This window comes from Octopus sinensis, linkage group LG14 (assembly GCF_006345805.1).
Source record: "Octopus sinensis linkage group LG14, ASM634580v1, whole genome shotgun sequence".
NCBI classification, from domain to species: Eukaryota; Metazoa; Mollusca; class Cephalopoda; order Octopoda; family Octopodidae; genus Octopus; species Octopus sinensis.
In genome coordinates, this window is record NC_043010.1 from 20,406,115 (window position 1) to 20,423,614 (window position 17,500).

General features: G+C 37.7%; 1 protein-coding gene across 3 annotated transcripts in view; it reads right to left on the minus strand.

Annotated features, from left to right (window-relative positions):
• LOC115218870 overlaps window positions 1–17,500 on the minus strand; it is a 410,980-nt gene that overhangs the window by 216,368 nt on the left and 177,112 nt on the right. The window contains exon 1 of one of the 3 annotated variants that reach the window (XM_029788838.2): window positions 7,031–7,417. The exons of the other annotated variants lie outside the window; for them this stretch is intronic. Coding sequence (XP_029644698.1) covers window positions 7,031–7,100 — 70 coding nt within the window. The 5' untranslated portion in view covers window positions 7,101–7,417. Of the gene's footprint in view, window positions 1–7,030; window positions 7,418–17,500 lie in introns of those variants that run through there. 3 annotated transcript variants of the gene reach the window in all.

Here is a 17,500-nt window from a genome sequence, read left to right on the forward strand (position 1 = left end):
TCTTGTGACACTTGTGAAGACCTGTTGAGGCAAGTGATCAATCGAAACAAATCAAAATAGATGAACATCAATGGAATTTGTATCTTTGTGGTACCAGGGCCGGTGGCACACAAGATAACCATCCGAACATGGCCGTAGCCAGTACCGCATCGACTGGCCTCTGTGCTGTGGGCTCATAACAAACACCATCCGATTGTGGCCGTTCGCCAGCCTCATCTGGCACCTGTGTCGGTGGCACATAAAAACACCATCCGAAGACCCGGCAAGACTAGTCAGGCCATAACTCGTGGCCCCAACCTGGGACGTAGTCAGTCCACCTGTGCATACCTTCCTTCTTGTGACACTTGTGAAGACCTTTTGAGGCAAGTGAAAGTGAAAATCAAAATAAAATAGATGAACATCAATGGAATTTGTATCTTTATGGTACCAGTGCTGGTGGCACACAAGAATACCATCCGAACGTGGCCGTAGCCAGTACCGCATCGACTGGCCTCCGTGCTGTGGGCACGTAACAAACACCATCCATCTGGCACCTGTGTCGAGGCACAAAAAACATCATCCGAAGACCCGGCAAGACTAGTCAGGCCATAACCCGTGGCCCCTACCTGGGACGTTGTTCAGTTCACCTGTGCATACCTTCCTTCCTTCTTGTGACACTTGTGAAGACCTGTTGAGCAAGTGAAAATCAAATCAAATCAAATCAAAATAGATGAACATCAATGGAATTTGTATCTTTGTGGTACCAGTGCCGGTGGCACACAAGAAAACCATCTGAACGTGGCCGTAGCCAGTACCGCATCGACTGGCCTCCGTGCTGTGGGCACGTAAGAAACACCATCCGAACGTGGCCGTTCGTCAGCCTCGTCTGGCACCTGTGTCGGTGGCACATAAAAACACCATCCGAGCGTGGCCGTTCGCCAGCCTCGTCTGGCACCTGTGTCGGTGGCACATAAAAACACCATCCGAGCGTGGCCGTTCGCCAGCCTCGTCTGGCACCTGTGTCGGTGGCACATAAAATCACCCACTACACTCTCGAGTGGTTGGCGTTAGGAAGGGCATCCAGCTGTAGAAACACTGCCAGATCTGACTGGCCTGGTGCAGCCTTCGGGCTCCCCAGACCCCAGTTGAACCGTCCAACCCATGCTAGCATGGAAAGCGGACGTTAAATGATGATGATGATGATGATGATGATATATATAATATATTATTATATATATATAATATATATATATATATATATTATATATATATATATTATATATATATTATATATGTATAGTTCAATTTGAAGACTCCACTAGAATGGGAGAAAGCCCTATATTGATATATGATGTTAAAAACATGTAACATACTAATAAATATCTGTAAATATAAACCATTTGAATTTCTGAGTACCTTATTTCTTAATATAAAATACCTGTACATCATCTCCAAACCTAATATATATATATAATTAATATATATATATATATAATATATTATGTATATATATTATATAATATATATTATAATCAAAATAAGCAACAAGGATATCCAGAGGTAATGCTGCTTATTTTGATTATAATCACTCCATTTTGAATTATATGGATAATACCATACTAAATTCTGGTGCCTTTAACTTAAGTACCATATTCAACTGAATCTAAATTTTACTGAACTTATATATATATATATATATATATATATATAATAAAAATTCAGGATACAATATGTACCTGTTTGCTTGAAAGAGGAGTTAAAATCCTTCGAAACCACACATCTCTCACTATATGTAAACATGCATGGAGAATATTCTATTTATTTCCTTTTTACTTGTTTCAGTCATTTGACTGCGGCCATGCTGGTGCACCGCCTTTAGTCGAAGAAATTGACCCTAGGACTTATTCTTTGTAAGCCTACTACTTATTCTATCGTTCTCTTTTGCTGAACCACTAAGTTACAGGGATGTAAACACACCAGCATCGGTTGTCAAGCGATATTGGGGGACAAACACAGACACACAAACATACACACACACACACACACATATATATATACATGTATACGACGGGCTTCTTCCAGTAGCCGTATTTCGTCCGCCGTTACGTTCTGAGTTCAAATTCCGCCGAGGTTGACTTTGCCTTTCATCCTTTCGGGGTCGATAAATAAAGTACCAGTTACGCACTGGGGTCGATGTAATCGACTTAATCCCTTTGTCTGTCCTTGTTTGTCCCCTCTATGTTTAGCCCCTTGTGGGCAGTAAAGAAATATATATATATGTGTATGTATGTATATATACATATATAAAGACATGTGTGTATATATATATATATATATATATGTATGTATATGTATATACACACACACACACACACATATATATATGTATCTATCTTTCCATTTAACTATATATACATAGATAAATAGCGATAGATAGGCATAGAGATAGGTATAGAGTGAGGTAGCTATACATGTACAACTTCTGCATACCTCACACGACAATGCAACTAGAAACAAGCTATAAATATATAAAGAATGTCTTGGCTGTGTTAATCAAGCTCTCCCTGTATTATTGAGTTGGCAGACCTGTTTATTGCTGTTTCCATTGTGTGACAATCATATTTTTACCTGGGGATTAGACATGCAATCATATTTCTTTAATATTCTCTTACTTAACTTCATCACACATACATAGCATTCTTCCTTTAATATCATTAAAATCACCAACACACTACACACTCGTCAGCAAGAGGAAGCCGCTGTGTGATGAATGCACCTGCTAGAAATAGCAGCTAAATCTCTCTCAAGTTACATCGTACCATCTTTACAAAAATGAAAGACCATATTGGATGATGTGGTGCTGCTAAATAAACAATCCAGCTGTGACCATCCCATAAAGATGGGATGGTCATGATTGGAATGCTCTATGATGGAATTACACAGTAACATCAACAACTATCTTAATAGTTCTTTCTAATGAAGGCAAAAGGCCTGAAATTTTGGAAGAGGAATAAGTTGATTACATTGGTCCCAGTGCATAACTGGTACTTATTTCATCAATGCTGAAAGGATGAACGACAAAGTTGCCCTTGGTGGAATTTGAACTCAATACATAAAGACAGGTGAAATGCCGCAAAACATTTTAATAATGATTTCAAATTTTAGCACAAGGCCAGAAATTTTGGGGTGAAAGGGCTAGGTCGATTACCTCAACCCCAGGGCTCAACTGGTATTTATTTTAATGACCCCAAAAGGATGAAAGGCCAAGTCAACCCTGGAGGAATTTGAAATCAGAACATAACTATACGTACAGGTGTGGCTGTGTGGTAAGAAGCTTGTTTCCCAACCACATGGCTCCGGGTTCAGTTCTACTGCATGAGCAAGTGTCTTCTACTATAGCCTCAGGCCAACCAAGGCCTTGTGAGTGGATTTGGTTGACGGAAACTGAAAGAAGCTCGTCGTATATGTGTGTGTGAATGTGTGTGTGTGTTTGCATGTGTGTCTGTGTCTGTCCCCCACAATCACTTGATAACCAATGTTGGTGTGTTTATGTCCTATAACTTAGTGGTTCGGTAAAAGAGGTTGACACAGAATAAGTCCTGGGGGCGATTTGTTCGCCTAAAGGCAGTGTTCCAGCATGGCCGCAGTCAAGTTAAAGAATAGGCAAAGAAAAGCTGCTAAGCATTCTGCCCAGTGGTCTAACAATTCTGCCGACCTGTTTGCCTTACATCGACCTTAACAATGACAACAGCAACAATAACAACCTCAACTACAACAACAACATTAATTACAACTTCAGCAACAAAAACTACAACAACAACAACCATAACAACAATAACAACAACATCAGCGGCAACGATCTATATCAGCTATTAACTTTTCATGTTTTACAAAATGAAATTTCAAAGCCCAATTCAGTATTAAAGAATTAAAGAATTAAAGAAAGAATAAAAGAATTAAAGAATTAAAGAATGAAGTTGGACAGTGAAAAGAGCTAACAGATTTTTTTCATCTAAAACCTTTGTAAATTTACAGATGTATAAACAAACTATTTTGGTGTTATAGTCTCACACTTGATAAGTCAATAGGAAATGTATTGATTGGTTGACAATGGGGGAGAGAAAGCATCAATTGTGTTCCAGTTGTTCTTTTGCATAATTACAATGTGTTGCATAATGGTTCAAGCTTATCGTACAATAGCATCATCTGTTGCTTTGGTTTAATGCTTTAGTCTGTTGGCTATGGTCACTGCGAGGTTTGGCTGCCCATTCTTGTAGGTCCCACCAGGAAACCCGCAGAGCAGAGGTGGTGAATGTTAACAGCACCAGGCGCAGATTGGAAATGGATAAGAATCTGTTGGGGTCTATCTGTTCTGAGTAAAACAAAGAGTTCTTAATAGTTTCTAATTCTTAGGTCTGTGACTGTTATTAAAGTACTGTTTTGGTCATCATCATCATCATCATCATTGTTTAACATCCGTTTTCTATGCTAGCACGGGTTGGATGGATCGACCGTGGTCTGGGAAGCCAGGAGGCTACACCAAGCTCCAGTCTGATCTCGCAGTGTTTCTACAACTGGATGCCCTTCCTAACGCCAACCCCTCTGTGAGTGTAGTGGATGCTTTTTATGTGCCACCAGCACAGGTGCCAGGGGAGGCTGGCAGCAGCCATGATCAGTTGGTGCTTTTTACATGCCACCGGCACAGAAGCCAGTCAAGGCGATGCTGGCATCGGCCACGTTTGGATGGTGCTTTTTCGGGGCTGGCATCAGCCACTAACCTGCCAAGGCCAACTTTATTTTTTATCCTTCTGGGGTTGATAAAATAAATTACCATTCAAGTGTGTGTGTGTGGGTATCATAAAATAAAGTACAAGTATTGAGGATGGTAAATAAAGTACCAGTTAAAATCTGGAGTTGATTTAATAATTTGTCTTCTCTACAAATGTGTGACCTTATACCTATGTTATCTGTCAGAGGTTTTGTCTTGAAATTTGCTTGTAACCTAAGCCTTGTGCGTGGATTCGGTAAATGGAAACTGAAAGAAGCCCATTGGGTGTGTATATGTGCATACATACATACATACATACATACATATTATATATATTATATATATATATATATATATATATATATATATATAATATATATATATATGTATATGTATATATATGTATATATATATGTGTGTGTGAGTATATATATATATATATATATATATATATATGTGTGTGTGTATACATATATATATATATATGTATATATGTATATATATATGTATACATAATATATAGATATATATATATAGATATCAAAAGGATGTCTTATAATACTATTCCACATATACAAAAACACCCATACCAACAATCCAACAGACCTCCATCATCAGCTGCCCCATGGATATCATTATGGTTTTGACACCTGGGCAGTACCATTCAATCTGGCAGCGTCGACAGTATTATAATAAGAGTTGTTTGGGTAAAAACAAACCAAAGAAACCACAACTTTCAAACGAATTTACCCTATGTAATTAAATTGCTACAAACTCCTGAACACGTAACTAAACAGCGACAAATCCATTAAGTCATACAAAAATTATAATCCCTACAGTCTTCCATAGAATACTATACATATTTATATATATATTATATATATATATATATGTGTGTGTGTGTGTGTGTGTGTGTGTTTGTGTTTATGTTTGTCCCATCACCACTTGATAACCAGTGTTGGTCTGTTTATATCCCTGTAACTTAGCAGTTCAGTAAAAGTGACCAATAGAATAAGGATCAGGCTTTTTTAAAAAATAAGTACTGGGTTCAATTTATTCAACTGAAAATTCTTCCAGGTGGTGTCCCAGCAAGGGCACAGTCAAATGAGTGAAAGAAGTAAACGATAAAAGACAGAGCTAAGTCTACCACGCAAAGTTACTAAGTGTCTTAGCTGCAAGTTGGAGTTTTCATGGAAAAAAAAAAAAAAGAGTCCAGCTGACATGTGATTGGTAAAGGAAGAACTCTATGAGTGGAATTTTGCAAAGAGGCAAAAATTTTCTAAAGTACAAAATGTAATTCTTTACCATTGTTGTTATCTAAATTCCAGCAATGGAAATTTTGTGTCAATGTTAGGAACCAACTTCTTCTTTAGAGGAACAATTCATAAAATTCAAAATGGAAACTTTACACTCATACATAGACACACGCACACACACACACACACAAACACACAAAAAACAAACACACACACACACACACACACACACACACGCAGTTTAACTTGAAAAAACTCTCACTAAATGTAATATTATGACAAGTGCTTGTTAACCACAATGACAATGACAATAACTAGAACAACAACAGCAACAACAATGTGAACAAGTATATAAACAGAACCTAACAGAAGCCTCCTGTGATAAGGAGTATTTCCTTACAGTTGGGTGATACTCTGGTGGGTATCACTTGTGTCAAACTGGTACCCAGAACTAAATTACTCTGGTCTGATATTTAGGGGTATGTACATTAAAAATATGGGAAATGGTGCTAAATCAAAGCAAGGGGATGCCATGAAAATGTTAGCAAAAAAAGGGGGGGGGCATAGTAAAAGAAGTTTGAGGAGCAGTGTTGTATCATCTTAGAAAAAAAGGGGGAAAATACATGAGACAACATAACTGTAGATGCAGGGGGGAGGAGGAGGAGGAAGAGAAGGAGAAGAAGAAGAAGAAGAAGGAGAAGAAGAAGAAGAAGAGAAGAGAAGAGAAGAAGAAAAAGAGGAAGAAGGAAGAGGGGGAGAAAAAGAAGAAGAAGAAGAAGAAGAAGAAGAAGAAGAAAAGAAGAAGAAGAAGAAGAAAAAGAAGAAGAAGGAAGAGGGGGAGAAGAAGAAGAAGAAGAGGACGACGACGACGACGATGACAATGACATGATAATTACAGCAGGAGGAGAATGTCTTTGATTGTCTGTCTTCTTGGTGAAGACTGACTTGGAGCTAAACAACAGCAAAAACACTGACCAAATTCTAGCAGAGGAGAAAAAAGTGGAATTATGAGAAAGTGAACACTTACCATATTTGCATGTTTTGTCTATGGAATCCCAATGACACACTTGTATTGTGATATGGTTTGGTTTTGCCATGGTTTGGCAGGAAATATTACAAAGTCTCCAGTGAGGTTATCTTTTAAACCCAAATGGAAATATAGATCTTCTCTCTCTTTATCTCTCTCCCTTTTCATATAGATGTATAAGTATATGTGTGTGTATGTGTGTGTGTTGGTGAATTTTTGCGGTATTTGGCGTTACCAAAATATTGATTTGTTAAATGACAACATCTGTAATTCTAGAATTTATGATTACTTTTTCAAAAAGTATTTCTAAATAACTCTTGGGAATTATGAGAGCAATAATGAAAAATTTTGGTAAATTGATATATTCTTGGTTCGCTTGGAGAGTCTGTCGATTTCCAATGTTTATTTTCAAAAACAAAATTTGTTATTTGTTTTTTTTTTTTTAATAGACTATTGTTGTGAATCTTTTATCGTAATAAAAATGTTAATACACCAACAAAAACAACAAGAAAAATAAAAACAACAACAACGACAACAAAAATGATAATTTTTGATTAGTTAAAACGAAAATTGGTGAAAACAATTATTCCGGACCACTGATGGTAAAGCAAATGCAACTTTGATCAATGTCATATAACCAACAATATCAACAAGAACAACAATATTTGGAAGCAATGAAGAAATTACAGTAAAACCATTATAGCTTTTCCTTATCAAATGTTGCAAGCCATTATTTTTCACACACTGCAGAAGAATGGTAATGCCAGATAGTTTTGATTAGGTATTGGAACTGTATGTATTTGCAATGAAGTAGGTTAAAATAAGCAAAGATAATTTTGGTGCTGTGACTTGTCTGAAATCATTCAGTTAAATGTTCAAAGCTTTAGCGATCATGAACATTTTGAGCAGAAGAGAAAGCTATCACAAAATGCCTATACACACCTACCTACCTACACATACCAATACATACATACATACATACATACATATATATATTTATATAGATACTGCATATGCATATAAATAAATACATTTATATGTATTGGATGCATGTGTATATATATATATATATATATATATATATAAGTGTGTGTGTATGTATGTATGTATATATATATGCCTGTATATGTATATGGTGTTAGGATGGGAGTTTTATAAACAGGGGCGGAGATGCAAAAGAGAGAAAAAAAGAGACAAAAAGAAAACGAGAGACTATTAAATGCCTCCTAAACATCGTTATTACTGATTTATGAAGCCATTCTGGCAGTCAACAGTAAAATATATACATATATATATACAAAATAAATATAACAAAACAAAACCCACCACCACCACCACTACAACAACAACAACGGCAGCAACAACAAAAGTGCTTGAAAGTTCCTGTGGCAATGCAGTGATGTTAGTTCCATCTATATTGGCTGGTTGCAAACTCGGGGAGAAAAACACAATATGTTATCTATAAATTCTTAATGTATTAGAAAAAATGACAATTGAATAGTTTAGTTTGTTCGCTTTCGTCCATTGAATAGCCAAGTACCTTGTGGTTGTAAATCCATTCTGATTACTTTGACGAATCTAAGCGAAAGAGGATCTATGTGTTTTCCGAGCAAAAAAAAAAACAACAAAAAACAAAAACAACAAAAAACAAAGAAAACAAAAAGAAAAATGTCGATGAAACATTTATGGCTTTTAGTTTTACTCTACACCCACCTCACACCATTACCCTTTCGTCCTCGTCCCATAATCCCCTCCTCATCCCCACCCACACCACTCGCTCTCTTCTTCCTCATTAATGAAGAATATGTAATGACACAACGAAATACCTGATGTTAAGGATTAACCATGTGACATAGTTGTACGGCCAACAAGCTCATGTTGCAATCACATGCTGATTGCAAGTTCAATCCAGTAACATGGCACCTTAGCCTCAGGTTGACCTGAGATTTTTAAGAGGAAATGGTGAGGATTGAAACTGTGCTGCAGCCTATGAGATAAGTCTGCAAACTATCATTGAATGACAGACTTAATCTCTCATTCTCTTTAATGCCATCATTTGGGATGTATGTATCTTCTTTAGCAGCGTCAACTCGATTGCAGTCACTCAGACCAGATTCCTGATCTGGGGACAATTGACGTGTTGGAGTTTATCCGTTTTTATTCTTCCTTCTATCTCAGAAGCCCTACAAAATGTGTCATGACCCTTTCTACTTTGATTAACCTAAAACCTAATATCAAGATTCATTTTGTTTAACAGCTTATTTTTTCATGCTGGCATGGGTTGCAGTGATTCTTAACCCTTTCTGTGCCTATGGACCCCTTTAACGATGATGATGATGATGATGATGATGATGATAATGGGACTTTAATGATGATGAAGATGATGATGATAATGGGACTTTTTCAAACATTGATTATTTATTAGGGTCTATTAGAGTAAAACAGAAATCAAAGGGGTCCATAGGCACAAAAAGGGTTAGGAATTGTATAAAAAAATTGCTGAAATATTTTGTGCCTGGTAGAAGTATAACCAAGTCATTGTAGATAAATTTTAATAGCAAACTCTTATGTGGATCCCTAAAGGGCCATATGGACCCCAGTTGAGAACCATTGGGTGAGACTTACAGGGTACCCCCCCCGCCCCCCCAAAAAGCAGACCCCGCAAATCTTTGAATAAAACAACGCAGAGGGATAGATCGAGATGAACAGTGGTTCCAGCAAGATGGGGCCAACTCCACCCTGCTACATCAAATGACTCCCTAACCTGGCTGAGAGAGTGATTTCAGGAGAGACTGATCAACAGTAAGTGTGACATTGAGTGGGTACTGAATTCCCTAGATTTGACCCCCCACCTCCCAGATTTTTATCTGTTGGGGTAATCACAAGGATAATGATTACCAGAACAACCCTCAAACAATTGGTGAAGTGAAGGCAGGAATTACAGCAGAAATCAGGGAAATCCCTAAAGAGGAATGTGTTCAAGTAATTGATAATTTTGTGCGACGTATGCCATTTTAGAGGATATTTTGAAAAGAACATGACTTTTATGCAAAGGGAATGATCAAACACAGACCAAAGTTTAAGTCCGGCAAATTTCAAGAAATTTGCCAGATCTTTGTAGGATTTAATAAAATTTTTATGGGTTCTGTTTTCTGGGGGTCACCCTGTATTTATAAATGAGATATTGTTTTACAACTGAATGCCCTTCCTGTTGCTAACACTGGTTTCCAAGGAAAGGGATCTCATATTTCACATGTCTTCACTATATTTTAAGTCTGTCCAATTCTTGATATCTCCAAGTCATGTAATTCTTGGTTTGTTTCATCTTCCTCTCTCCCATTAATGGTCTCAGTCAGCCATTTCTGCTAATTAAGTGTCCAAAATATTTTAATTTTCTCTCTCTTTGATCTTTAATTATGTCTAATAAAAACTCACTTGTTTTTACTATTTTCAGTTCTTCAGCACTAGTTTCGTACTTTTATTGTACTTTCTTATAAGATCAATATTTCACCAATTTATTGAAGAAATATTTGGCGCCCAACCATGGCTGTTTGGTCACCAAATCTGCTTCCCAGCCACATGGTTTCAGATTTTTGGTGTGCAGCATCTTGGACAAGTGGCTTCCATTATAACCCTAGGCTAACCAAAACCCTTGAGTGAGTTTGGTGGACAGAAACTGACAAAAAAAGGACCCACTAATACATCCATTTGACCGATTCCAGTTTTGGAAAATGGTCTGAGAAGCAAAACTTTTATCCTTTAACTTGTTTCTGTTATTGAAGTGTGGCCATGCTGGGGTACCACCTTGAAGAATTTTATAGTTGAATGAATCAGTCCCAGTACTCTTTCTTTTTTTAAAATCTCATACTTATTCTATCTGTCTCTTTTGCCTAACTGCTAAGTTATTGGAACTTAAACACACCAATACTGTTTGCCAAGCAGATTTGGGGGACAAGCACAGACACAAAGACACACACACACACACACACACACACACACACACACACACAAAGACACACACACACATACGATGGGCTTCTTTCAGTTTCTGTCTACCAAATACACTCACTTGCCCAAGGTGCCATGCAGTGGGGACTGAACCCAGAAACATGTGGTTGGGAAGCAAGCTTCTTACCCCACAGCTACACCTGTGCTTGAATAAATTTAGTGATGAAAAGAGAGGAAAAAAAACAGAATCTTTTCAGGCTTTCTCAGGTTGGTGGGGCTGAGATGATTGATACATTATTTACATTATTTACATTTGACGGATATTTGTCCTCATCTTGTTTGTGTTAACATGTTTCAGCTGATATACCCTCCAGCCTTCATCAGGTGTCTTGAGGAAATTTCGAACCTGGGTTCTCATTCCTAAGGTATTTTTCGATGTTATTATTATTATTAATATCATTATTCAGGTCACTGCTTGGAATCGAACTCGGAATCTTGGGCTTAGTAGCCCACGCTCTTAACCACTATGCCATATGCCCATGGGCATATGGCACAGTGGTGATATGTGATTGATATTTGGTATGAACCTTTGTAGTTAAGTATCTGCAGGCAAAGCTGAGAGAGAGAGAGAGAGAGAGAGAGAGAGAAGAGAGAGAGAGAGAGAGAGAGAGAGAGAGTGTGTACATAATTGTAGTAGTTCTGATGAGGAAGATCTGGGAAAAACAGTTAGTGTTGTGGCTAAGAAAGGAAACATTGTGAGTCACAGAGAGGCGAAAACACCAAAAGATTAAAAAAAAAAACAACAAAAAAAGATCAGGTGAAGGACATATACAGATAACTAGTGTAGAAGAGCAGAGACCATTAAGCAGGGATGAGAGAGAGAGATAGAAAGATAAACTCACAGATAGATAGATAGATAGATAGATAGATAGATAGATAGATAGATAGATAGATAGATAGATAGATAGATAGATAGACAGATAGATGATAGATAGATAGATAGATAGATAGATAGATAGATAGATAGATAGAGAAAGATATATATATATATATATAGAGAGAGAGAGAGAGAGAGAGATTGTAGTCTGCTGGTGAGTGACTCATTGATAATCAGCTGGATAGTCGTGGGTGGCTTTTGGATGAAAGCTAGAATGTGTGCAGCTGATTTGCTGCTGGTGCTGCTGCAATAATGGTAGCAGTATTCCAACTTGGGTCTTGAGTTTGGCTGAGGTTTTTTACTTGAAATATCAAGTGTCTATTTTTATATATCTAATTTCTATTTAATTTCTATAAACGATTCTGCTTATGTCTTTCTGTGTATCATCATTGAGAGAAAGCATAGTAACTTTGTTGTCCAGTATATACCGTGAGTGGAATTTGGTAGACAGAGACCATGCAGGAATACATCACAGACATATATATATATATAATATATATATATATATATATTATATATATATATAAAATATAATCGTTATATTTCGGAATGGTCATTTTGCCAGTTTAGCCAATAAATATATAAAATATAAATTAGAGATAAAACCACTATTATGCAACTCAAACAGTGATAGACATAAACCAATACATAAATAACCAATATATATATATATATATATATAAATAATTTTTTTTTTTTTTAATATTTATAACATAACTAGATCTCAAAAATTTTATATATTTATACTGTGAAATTTGTTTTATACTAAATTGAATTTTTCCCTGTAAGTTTGGAGTTATACTCCCTAATATTATATATAGATATATATATATATAATATATATATATATATATATATATATATATATATATATACATATATATATACACGCACGCACACACACACACACACATATATATATATAGTTAATCCAAACAAGAAAACACAAAAAAACACAACACAAGGACGTGGAACAAATATAGTATTATTGGATGCTCAGGAAAGAAGGGAAGAAGGAGGGTTTAACGTTTTGAGTGGAGCTCTTCGTCAGAAACATAGGAGAAGGAAAGATCCCGAGAAGGGAAGACAGAGGAAAAAAATTGCCAACGGTACACACGAGGTCACATATATATATATATATATAATTAATAGCCCTTGGTTTCACAGAACAATACTAAAAAAGAAGAGAAAATTGTAAGGTTGAGCTAGCCTGGGGCAACTTTTCCTGCATTTATGCTATTTCTCTAATTTGCCTTCTCTTGTGTCCACTTTCCACTGTCCACTGGCAGTGGTCTCTTACTATTTTATTCATAATCTCCATTCAATGCAGGGTTTTTATGCCCCTTATAATGACACTTCACTCTCTGTCTTTCATAGTTATCTTTCTGTCTGCTTTGCTGTATTTTAATTACTACTGATGGTATGGACAAATGGTAAAATAGTTTGCTTTGTAACCTCAAATTTTGAGTTCAATCCCACTGCACAGTACCCTCAAGCAATTGATTTCTGTCCTAGCCTCAGCTTGACCAATACTGGGTGAGTGAAATTTGATAAAAATTGATAAACAGATACTATGGAAACCTGTTGGAGGAATTGTTCCTGGTGGTAAATTTAATCTGTCTTCATGTTTAACATTACCCCTGACAATACTTGGGTGCCTTTAGCAAAAGCGACTCCATTGCAGGGGTTTAAATCAAGTCTTCAGCTTGAGGAAACCTTCCTTTGACTTTCAAAAGTGTTGGAGGCTTGGAGGATACCTTCCTACATTCCCCACCTCCAATGCTGGAGCCTGGCAGGATACCTTCCTCTGTCCCTTTCACTACTGTTGAAGGTTTGAAGAATACTATTTTCATTGTAGATAGCAGCATTGGAGGCTTGGAAAACACACCCCCTGCAGTGTTGGGTGCTGGGAAGATACCTTTCTCCATCCTTGATAGCAGCGTTGGAGGCTTAGAGGATATCTTCCTCTATTCCCCCCTACCCACCAGTGTTGGAGGCTAGGAGGATACCTTTCCTTGTTCCTCCCACCAATATTGGCAGACAGTTCTAGAAATGGTCAACAGCACTACCTCTAAGTAAACCATTAAGAAATAGAATAAATTTTAAAATTGTCTCTTTGACTACTTTCAGCTATTTTCTGCCCATTCTGAAGCCTCCAACGATGCCACTGTTCTCCTGAGCCATTTTTATTTCTGTTTCTCTGAAGCAATTAACCCGTCAGCTCCCAATACCAATACATGAACCGGTTACATATTTGTGGTTTTCATTAAGGGAAACAAAATGACATTATTGTCTCTGAGACAGAAATCAAATATATCTGTTGGAATAACATTTTCTCATTTCATTTTGTAGTCAAAACAAAATATATAACCAAAAGAAAAATAAATATGATTGTAAAGCTTTTTGTTTGCTAAATTGTGTAAGAGGCCCTGAGTTTGTGTGTGTTGTTGTTTAGCCCTGAGAGCACTGTCAGTGGTCTTTTTTTTGTCAGTGGCCTTTTTCCTTCTCTTCTGCCACTAACAGAAATCAGATTGTGTGTATTTAGTCATGGAGCAGAGTAGAGGAGATGGTATTCGAGGTAGAGAATAGGGACCATGATGTATTTGTGTAGGTTTTTGTTCTTTTATGCGTTTCAGTCATTAGACTGTGGCCATGCTGGGGCATCACCTTGAAGAACTTTTAGGCAAATTATTCAATTAAAAATAATAATAATAATAATAATAATAATAATAATAATAATAATAATAATAATAATAAAAATAAGAAGAAGAAGAAGAAGAAAAAAAAGAACAAATGGCTTGCTACTCATGCAAAATTCCAGGAGTCCCACCAAAGCTACCAAATGTTGAACAATGCTACTACTACTACTACTACTACTATGACAACGACGACAACGACCACGACCACGATCACGACCACGACCACCACCGCCGCTGCCGCCGCCGCCACCACCACCACAAAAAACAATAATGAGAATTTAAAGTGGGAAATACGATGGTTGTGGTCAATGAAGAGAGTAGATGTGATGGCATGCACCGCTCAATAAAAATAATAATAATAAAATAATAATTATTATTATTAGTATGAAAGCTGTTACATGGTTGGTGAGCTGGCAGAATTGTTTCTGTGTCAGCCAAAATGCTCACAGACATTTCTTCCAACACTTTATGTTCTGAGTTCAAATTTTGCTGAGGCAGACTTTACCTTTCATCCTTCTGGGGTCAATAAAATACAATGCCAGTCAAGTACTGAGGCCAACTCAAAATTGCTGGCCTAGTGCCAGACTTTTAAATTGATATTAAATTTATTTCATGCTACTTTAGTGAACAGGTATGTTGTCATGAAATTTGGTGGAGTAACACCTGTCCTTAAGTCTTGTGAGTCTTTCACAGGATTCTTGCAGAATACAGGATTGCTCTTCCCTGCAGGTTGACAATGCCTCTCTCAGTTCTCAATTCCCAAATCCTTCAGCCTGATAGGTAGCAGCTTGACTGTTGTGTCAAGTGCACTGATTACCACAGGTAAACATTCCCTAATAGGTCCTATTGTCATTTTGTGCCCTTCATTTCTTAATCTTTGCAGCAGTGGTTTGATAACGCTGAAGCTCATCCTGTTGTATAGTGGGACACTTGCTGCATCAGGAATCCCCGTATTTGGGGATCTGGTCTCACGAACCCAGTTGTGATAATACTTTTTAGTTTGCATCCCACTCAAAGAGAACTTTGGTATTGAAGTGTGACAACCAATCGCGTTTTTACTGAGGCACCAACTTTAGTGAGATGCTAACCAAGCCTAGAAGATTCTCCTCCATTTCTTATTTCTTTATTGCCCACAAGGAGCTAAACACAGAGGGGACAAAGACAGAAAAAGGGATTAAGTTGATTATATCGACCCCAGTGCGTAACTGGTACTTAATTTATCGACCCCAAAAGGATGAAAGGCCAAGTCGACCTTGGTGGAATTTGAACTCAGAATGTAGCGGCAGACGAAATGCCGCTAAGCATTTCGCCTGGCGTGCTAATGTTTCTGCCAGCTCGCCGCCTTTATTCTCTTCCATTTGTAATAGACCTAACTCTGAAAGGGCAAACTCTGTTGCTTTTGGTCAATGGGGTACTCATTATCACTATTACTACTCTCAGGCTTAAAAGTGACAGAATCGTTATCATACTGGGCAAACAGCTTAGCAGTATTTCGTCTGCCATTATGTTCTGAGTTCAAATTCTGTGGAAGTTGACTTTACCTTTCATCCTTTCAGGGTCGATAAATTAAATAGCAGTCTCCTTCTGGCCTTGTGCCTTCATTAGAAAGGATTATTACTCTCAGGTGCTTGTAATTGTGTAGATGTCATTGACAGCTAGAAAAGACTTTGAGCTGAAAGTGAGTCAGCGGGGAGAGGTTATATAGTTGCACATAAAATTCCCCATTACTTAACAAAAACTTGAGGTCTGTTTGTCATAAAATATTTCATGACACAGAGAAATCCCCCACCTTTCACATAATCACTATTTGAGGTGCATCCCTGCAGGAAAGGAACAATGAAGATCTGGCATTCCCCTCTAATCTAAACTGATTACACCTGTTGCTATGTAGGAGTGGTAATTAATGACTTGCCAGCCCTCTCTTCACTACATATGCAGCTATGCTTATGTGTGTGTGTATGCATCTATCTATCTATCCATCTGTCTGTCTGCCTGCCTGCATATCTATCTATCTATCTATCTATCTATCTATCTATCTATCTATCTATCTATCTATCTATCTATCTATCTATCTATCTATCTATCTGTCTGTCTGTCTATCTGTCTGTCTGCCTGCCTGCCTACCTACCTAACTGTCTGTCTGCCTGCCTGCCTGCCTACCTACCTACCTACCTACCTACCTACCTACCTAACTATCTATCTATCTATCTATCTATCTATCTCTCTACGTCTGCCTGTCTGTCTGTCTGTCTGTCTATATCAACATATATACATAAGGGCCTCTCCCTCACAGTGAAAGGCAAATTGTATGATGCCTGTATGCAAACAGTCATGCTACACAGCAGTGAAGCATAGGTTGTGGTTGCTGAGGACATGTGTAGTCTTGAAAGAAATGAAGCTAGTATGCTTTGCTTGATGTGCAATCTCAGTATGCGTGCATGACAGAGTGTAAGTGTCTTGAGAGAAAAGTTAGGCATAAGAGGTATCGGATGTGGTGTTCAAGAGAGACGACTGCATTGGTATGGTCATCTGATGTGCATGGATGAGGACAGCTGTGTGAAGAAGTGCCGATCTCTACCAGTGCTAGAAAGTCATGGAAGAGGGACACACAGGAAGACATGGGATGAAGTGCTGCAGCATGATCTCCAAACGCTGGGCCTCATGGAAGCAATGATGAGTGACCGAGACATTTCGTGATATGCCATGCTTGTGTAAACCTGTCAAACCAAGTGAAATCATGGTTATGGCCGTTTTTGGTGTCACGTTACAAGCACCAGTGCCAGTGGCATGTGAAAAGCACCCTTCAGGTGTCGGACCTCATGGAGATAAAGGGGCCAGTGCTGCTGTTGTATAACTAGCCCCCGTGCCAGTGCCACATAAAAGGCA